Source organism: Hipposideros armiger, unplaced genomic scaffold (assembly GCF_001890085.2).
Source record: "Hipposideros armiger isolate ML-2016 unplaced genomic scaffold, ASM189008v1 scaffold_581, whole genome shotgun sequence".
Taxonomy (NCBI): domain Eukaryota; kingdom Metazoa; phylum Chordata; class Mammalia; order Chiroptera; family Hipposideridae; genus Hipposideros; species Hipposideros armiger.
The window spans coordinates 674,903-682,566 of record NW_017731931.1 but is presented as its reverse complement, the minus strand read 5'-3'; the positions used below and the strand labels follow the sequence as shown (position 1 = coordinate 682,566).

General features: G+C 52.5%; 1 protein-coding gene across 1 annotated transcript in view; it reads right to left on the bottom strand.

Moving 5' to 3' along the window:
- Positions 1-7,664, bottom strand: part of LOC109371566 (chymosin-like) — an 8,878-nt gene continuing 1,214 nt past the window's right edge. The window contains exons 2-7 of the mRNA XM_019624149.1: positions 6,736-6,854; positions 4,417-4,616; positions 2,914-3,027; positions 1,994-2,138; positions 924-1,022; positions 1-152 (exon numbers count right to left, since the gene is read on the bottom strand). Coding sequence (XP_019479694.1) covers positions 15-152; positions 924-1,022; positions 1,994-2,138; positions 2,914-3,027; positions 4,417-4,616; positions 6,736-6,854 — 815 coding nt within the window. The 3' untranslated portion in view covers positions 1-14. The remainder of the gene's footprint in view (positions 153-923; positions 1,023-1,993; positions 2,139-2,913; positions 3,028-4,416; positions 4,617-6,735; positions 6,855-7,664) is intronic.

Here is a 7,664-nt window from a genome sequence, read left to right as displayed (position 1 = left end):
GGTCAGCGGTGCAGTCAGATGGCCTTGGCCAGCCCCACACGGTTGTTGGCTCTGTCAAAGACGCTAAAATACTCCCGGATGAAAACATCCCCCAGGATCCACTGCTCGGAGTTATCGTCGCCCTGGAAGCCACTGGTGCAGAAGTCCGCGTCCTGTCAAAGGCAAGACTGAGATGGAGCTGGTTCTAACCCCAGTCGCCTTTCCTTAACCCAAGTAGGCCTTTTCCTACCCCACCCCACCCCCAATTACTTTCTCATCTAGTGTTTACTTTCATCCTTGAAATCACCTTCTAAGGTAGGCAAACAAGTATCAGATTCATCTCACTCAACAGGTGAAGAAATTGATGTTCAAAAAATAAAGTAACTTAATCCAAGATCACCTGGTAAGGTCCCCTTACCCCATTCCTCCTCACTTGTCCTCTCCAGCCCCATGCCTTCCAACTGTCATTACCTACTGTCCTGATGACCGGCCAGAACACGACTGGGGGCCCAAGGCCTTGCTAGTTTGAGGTGCTTAGGTTTAGGTCAAAGCTGAAGCCAGCAGATCAGTGGGGATGAGAGCTGGGTCCCCACAGAGCCCAGGCTATCTAAGAAAATTCCAGGCAGAGCTCAAGCTCCCCAGACTTAGCAGTTAGAGCAGTGTGTGGAGGTTCGCACGAGGGGCTGTGGTCCTGCCTACCCTGTCCCCCTCAAACTGCTGGGCTCTATCCTTCCCACCTGCTCCATTTCTCCCACAATGAGCCTGTAGCAGCCACAAATGAGGCCCAAGGACAACAAGCCCCCACTCAGAAGGACCAGTTTGTCTAAACATACATCCTGTATTTTCCATCTAGGACCTGCCACTTACCACCAACCTCAGTGACTTGCCAGGAGGGAGGAGGAATAAGCTAGGGGAGCCTGGGCACCCTCGCGTGAGACTCATACCTGGCTGGTGTAGGCAGAGGCGGGCAGTGGGTACTTTCTGCCGTTGATCTCAAAGACCACCGTGGGCATGGTGCTCAGGCTCCCGCAGTTGATGTCAAACTAACAAATGAATAAACAAAACAAAACAGAAACACAGGCTCACAGACTCAGAGAACAAACTGATGGTTGCCAGAGGGGAGGGGGGTAGGGAGGATGGGTGCAAAAGATGAAGGGGATTGAGAGGTACAAACTTCCAGTTATATAATAAATGAATCCCAGGAACACCATGTCCAGCATAGAGAAAATAGTCAATAATATCGTAATAACTTTAAAGGGTGACAGATGGTAACTAGACTTATGGTGGTGATCACATCAGAAGGTATATACAAGTTGTCAAATCACTATGATGTCCACCTGAAACTAATATAATATTGTGTGGCAACTATTCTTTCATAAATAATAATTTTTTTTAAAGACCAGAGAGAGGTCCTTCTAAAAGTGTGATGGGTGCGAGCTGACTGGAAGAGGCAGAGAAGGTCCCAGCAGGACCCTTTCCTATGCAATGGAAACCAAGTGACAGGGAGGTGCCTGCCATCCCAGAGGACCTTAGGGAGGCACTCAGGCTGGGACTTGGTCCCAAGACGTGGTCCTCAAAAGAGTCACATTGAGGGGGACCCATTGTCAGCCAACCCAGGGACAGACCCCAGCTTGGGACAAAGCAGGGTTTGTTTGCCTTGGTGTTTCCCCTCCAGGCACAGTCAGAGCCCCCAAGGACATTGGGAGCACTTAGCTGTCAGGGAGGGAAGAGGAGGGAGACCAGTGAGTAGAGGAGGAACAAGGGGCCACAGCCAAATTCAACCATCAGGGATGCACAACCCTCCTGGGGACAAGAGGTCAGGCTGTGGCCATTGCATGAGACCTGGGGACAAGAGTTGGTCACGGCCGGAAGGCCATTGTCAAGACCTCCGGAGAAATCCCAACCTCTGTGGGGAAACAGGTTCCCTCACCATTTCCTTTTGTCATTTCCTCCATGTGCAAAGGGGCCCCATCTTTAGGAGGCTCTGGGGAGGAGGGTATGGGCCTGGCCTCACCATGCCATACTGGCTCTGGGTGGCTCCAATGGCCTTCTGGATGTTGAGGATGTCGCTGCTGGGTCCGACCAGCATGGAGGTGCCCGTGTCCAGGATGGCTTGACAACCGCCGTCACAGGCCACCACCACGCCATCGACGGTGACGCTGCAGATGGGACAGAGGATGGCCTACAGTGCGTCCAGTATCCAGCCCTTCCTCCCTGGGTCCCTCCTAGCCTCCCCTGCCAGGATCCTCGGACAGGAGAGGAAGCCCAAACATCCAGACCCTTTCCCTTGGACCCCTTTTTGCAGTCCCCATAACTTCCTGAGCTCAGAGACAAGATCTGAAACCATTTTCTCCCAGCTCAGTGGCTGAATGAAGCTGCCCCACCTTCTACGGGACACAAACTGCAATAAAACAGCAGTCACGCGCATTAGGGGTGGGATAAATACTGTACTAGTTGCCTAAAGATCTGGTTTCAGGTTTTCTCCCTGCCATTTACTTGCTGCATGTCTTAGGCAAGTTACTCAACCTTCCTGCCCTCAGCCTTCTCATTCACAAAATGGGTACATTAACAAGCCCTTCCTTGACTTGCTCAAGGGACGGTTGTATGGTTCAAACTCGACGGTAGTAAATTATAAAATGAGGAGAATAATGGCACCCACCTCATAGGGTTTTCGTGAGGACTAAACGAGAGTCATATTATCACTCAACATAATGCCTAGTAGGTAGTAAGCTCTCCATAAACACAGCTCGTCTTATTAGTAAAGAACAGGTGAAGGTACAACATTCTCACTGTCATAGGCCACTGGCCATTCAGACTCTGATGTGACCATCTTAAGAGCTACCGGGCTGCAGTCCTCAGAGCCTCGTGGGCTGACACCTGGCCCTCAACATCCCCACACTGTCTGGCTGGGGCCCACAGCTGCCAGTCACCCACCTGTCTACGGTGAACTGCCAGTACTCCTGCACGGTCACAGGGATCCAATGCAGGGAGCCGGTGTAGTAGGATGAGTCAATGGCCCCCAGCGTAAGCATGCTCCCCTGGTCATTCCTGAAACCAAGGACAGGATTGCTGTGGCACCCCAACACCCTGGCTGCAGCATCTTTCCCTCTGAGCTCTGTAGCTCCCCCAGGTGGGAGCTGTGTGAGGGGGGTCAGGAGGCAATCTGCTATGCAGGTCACATGACTGCCAGGCTCTGCTCAGGCCGTCCTTGGGCATTCCAGCTGTCGCCCTGCGCCCCTGCCTCCCGCCACCCAAGGTTTTCTGCCCCCAGCCCTTTGGCCTCGAGTAGGAGAGAGTGTCCTCAGCAAGGCCCCACGCACTTTGGATTAAAACAACCACCGCAGCCCAAATCCCTCTGTTCCTTCTGGGGCTCTGTCTCACGGCCAGGAGACATTGTCACACTAGTGTTACCTGCTTCCCACGCTGCTGTCCCGGGTCCTAGACCTCATCAAGGTCCCCCTACCCCCAGGCTCTAGCATATGCTGTCCCTATTGCCTAAAATGCACTGTCCCTCCGTCTCACCTGGATAGCTCCCACTTTGGCCCCAGCAAAGCTCCACCTGCCACCTCCCTACATACACACCTCAGGTAGAATGGGGTCCCCTGTTATAGTCAGCCTTTAGTACATGCAGATCTCCCCCACAGTCAGTGCGCTTTCCACACACAATCATAATTGTGTGTGTAATTGTATGTTGTCTGTTTCCCTTGCTAAAAAGTTAACGCCCAGTTTGTCTTGTTTGCTGATCTATCCCCATCTCCTGGCACAGCCCCTGCACATAGTAAGGACCCACAAGCACCTATTGAGTGAATGAATGAATGAATGAATGAACCAATTTGCCCCTTGCCTAGGTTCCCCTGACCTCAGCCACTCAGCCCCTTCTCCCAGATGTGGTCCCCTTCTCTCGTCCTGCCCCTGCCCCTGTGTCCCACTGAGCTGCACCATCACGGGGACAGGCGGAGAGAGGAGGGACCACTGAACTGAAGTCAGAAGCCCTGGGCTGCAAGCATGGCTCAGCCACCAGCTCCCAAGGTGATCATCTCTCCTGGCCTCAGTTCCCACATTGTGAAGGAAGAGGTAGGACTCCTCTGGAGACTGCTCTAAAAGTTTATAAATCTCATTGACATCAGCCAATGATTCTTGAGGCCTGCCACTTCGGAAAAAAGTTAAAAACTCTTATACAGAGATGAGATCAGGCTTCATTTTCTAAATGTCAGAAATGAAAGTCAAATTTCGGCCCAGGAGACTCTGGCAACATCAGTGACTATGTTGGGACCATTGGACAAGAGGCTGAATGTGCCTGGAAACAAGGAGAGGTTTGCCTGGATGCTGGTGACTACCCTTGAGTTTCAGTGTCCCCAAGGGGGCGGGGACACTATCCTCAGCTGACAGTCCTTTGCAGGCCATGGAAGCCTGGCCCTGGGTGGGTGCAGCCCCTACCTGCTCATGTAAACCGAGAAGAGGTCTTGGGCCACCAGGTGCTTTTTCATCATGTTGTCAAACACGGGCACCGAGTACGGGGAGGCAAGAGATGGATAAGCCAGCCCCAGGATCCCGTCGAACTCGGAGTAGGTGAAGACGTTCCCAGGCTCCTGGGTGCTCAGGCCCACAGTCTGGTGGGAGTCCACAATGTTGGAGACCTACAAGAGAAGCAGCGTGACCTCCACCCGGGGCCTTTTGGCCAGAGGTAGTGAGGTCCTGGGTCACCCTCTGTTGGCCCACCCTCCCTCGGCGAGGCAGCAGGGTTATGTGAGCTTAAAAAGGAAAGCCCTCCTTCCCAACTCTGTGCGTGGTTTGGAGGGAACTGGTTCAATGAGTAGGAAAGGAGGGAGAGAGAGGACACGGTGGAGGGTGCAGACAGCAGAGCTCATGGTGCAGGAGCTGGGAGACGAGCTGAAGAAGAGGGTGGGGTGAGGAAGGCTCCAGGGCCCCCTGCTGGCCTGCAGCGCCCCCACTGGCTGCACCGGGGTCATTTCCCAGGGAATAGCTGTGGATGGACAGGGAGGACACACATGCGTTTTGCATCTAAAGAACCCAGATGTGTGTCCCTTGCATCCTTTGTATCTAAAAGACCTCCTGTACTGACTGTGTGACCTGGAACAAGTGCCTCTCTGAGCCTCAACCTCCTCATCTGTTTAATGGAATAATAACACCTGCACCTCAGGGCGGTACTTGTCCTTAGGCGAAAGAACACGAATGCTAAACATGTATCCAGAACTTGTTTGGTCATTGAACAGTTATTGGCACTCTGCTAAGGAAGTGCTAACTCCAAAATAGCCTGTTATTCCATTCACTTCCCTGGAAAGCCCGCACGTGCACCAGCTTACTCTAAGCCACCGGTGTCTCACTGGGCCTCCTGCTCCCACTCTGCCCCCAGTTGACCTATCTTCCACACAGGCAGCCAAAGCGATCTTTAAAAATGGACATCATGTCACGTCACCCTTCCAGAGGCTCCCGATGGCATTCAGGATGAAACCTCTGTCCTAGAGTCCGCTTGTACGCTGGTCCTGTTTCTTACACTCCCTCTCACTCCTCTGGCCCCTTAACTCACCCCTCTCCACCCACACTGATTTCCTTTCTCTTCCTCAAATGCCACGAGTTGCCCTCCCTTCCACAGTTGAGTGGGCCTGGCCCCTGGGCTCCCGCTCCCACCCCACCCATGGTGGGTGACTGAGGTCAGCCAGAGGCACCAGGCAAGAGCCAGCCTCCCAGTGAAGATGCAGGTTTTTTCTGTGAACCCAAAAGAGCAGAAAAGAAAGCAAATGGCTCCAGGCAGCACAGGATGTAAGACACCTGGGCAAGGGACGTAGCCTTCCAGAGAGGCCTGTCTGCTGGGCCACCTCAGCCAGTGGCTCTGGGGCCTCTGCTGTCTGGTGCTGACTCTCGGGGAGGCCTGAGTTGGGCAGGCACCTGTTCAGCCAAAGGGAGAGGCTTTGGGGAGGGCTGTCAGCAGAGAAAGGCTTTATCCTTTTGGGCTCAAAGCCAAAGAGACTTCAGCCAGACCCGAGGAAGAACACCAGGAAGATCAGGTGATAAATACCAAGGGGTGTTGCTGCATTTTCATCTTGGATGGTGGGCAAGGAAGGAAAGAAAGAGCCAGCATGCATTGGGCACTCACTTTGTGCTATTAGGGACTTCAGGAGTCAAACAGAGGTGAGAGGAAGGGGGCCTCTTGTCCAGAGGGCACAGGTGCTCTCTGACTTTAAAGAAGATGCTAATCTAGGACGTACAAAGAGTGAGCTCAAGCCACGAGCAGTGCTCAAGGAGTGGGAGACGTGAGTCTGACCCTGAACTCCCACGGTCACCAGCTGTGTGACTTCAGGCAAGTTATCGACTCGCCTGAGCCTCAGTTTCCTCATCTGAACAACAGGGATAATAATACCTTTCTCAATAGGCTGTTGGCAAAACTAGATTTAAAATGAGATCACACGTATGACACGGAAGAGTTCAATACTAGCACAGGCTCAGGATTCTGAACTAACTATGGGAAGGACAAATGAAAGAAAGGATTGGGAAGATGGAAACTGGATATGAAGAAACCTCTGAGGGCTGCCGTGGGCAGGAGGAGGGAGCGACAACCCACAGCTGCTGGTGGCTGAACTCCTTCTCAGGATTCTTACCCACCAGGCCACCTAGAGGGGCAGGACCCAGAGCGCCCTTCAGCACTGGCAGGAGGTGCAGCCCACTGGTGTGTCTGTGTAGGAAAGCAGCCCGTAAGGAGGGAAAGGGAAGCACTGGCTGACCCAAAGCCCTACTCACAGTGACGGTGTCCAAGCCCAGGACGCCCTCCATGCTGCCCGTGCCATACTCGATGGTCAGGGGCTCGCCCAGGTTCCGGAAGGTAGAGGACTTGGACGGGTCAAAGCGGTGGTGGTTTTCTGGAACACAGACCCAGGGTCAGTGGGGCCCATCAAATCTGCTCACCCTCAACAGTGCCAGCCGGCTCTGAAACCTCACCAGGCCTTGTAAGAATATGGCCTAAATACTAACCATTCTCACGACTGAAAATAAGAGCCAGTTCTCTCTTGAGCCCACAGAGTTTAATAAAGAAAATTATTATTTGCTCAACCCACCTCTCTGACCCCCAGTGCTATCTATGAGCTTCGAAAGAAAGAAAGAAAGAAAGAAAGAAAGAAAGAAAGAAAGAAAGAGAGAGAGAGAGAGAGAGAGAGAGAAAGAAAGAAAGAAAGGAAGGAAGGAAGGAAGGAAGGATGGATGGAAAGAAGAAAGAAAGAAAGAAAGAACGAAAGAAAGGGAGAGAGAGAGAGAGAGAGAAGTCATCCCTGTGGTATCCTGGGACGTTTCACTTTTATCAGCTCTGTAATCTCAAGCCAGTCTCTTTTTTTCTCTGCTCTTGGTTTCCTCATCTGGTCAATGGGGATGAAAAAAAAAAACCCCACCAACCTCTCAGGATTGTTGGGAAATGCACTGTAACGTATATTAAATGTTTTCTCATTATTGATAATAGTCCTCGCACTTCATTCACCCAGCACCCGCTGGCATGCAGTAGCCCATTTTACAGAAAGGAACACTGAGGACCCAGGAGAGTAAGCAGCTTGCCCTGGCTCCTGATAGAGACACAGCACAAAACCAAACTTCCCGCATTCCCAGCTGGGGTTCTGTACATTAGACCCAGGACTGGCACACATTCCCAGCCTGTGACCATCTGGAAGGGTCGAGCAAGGAGA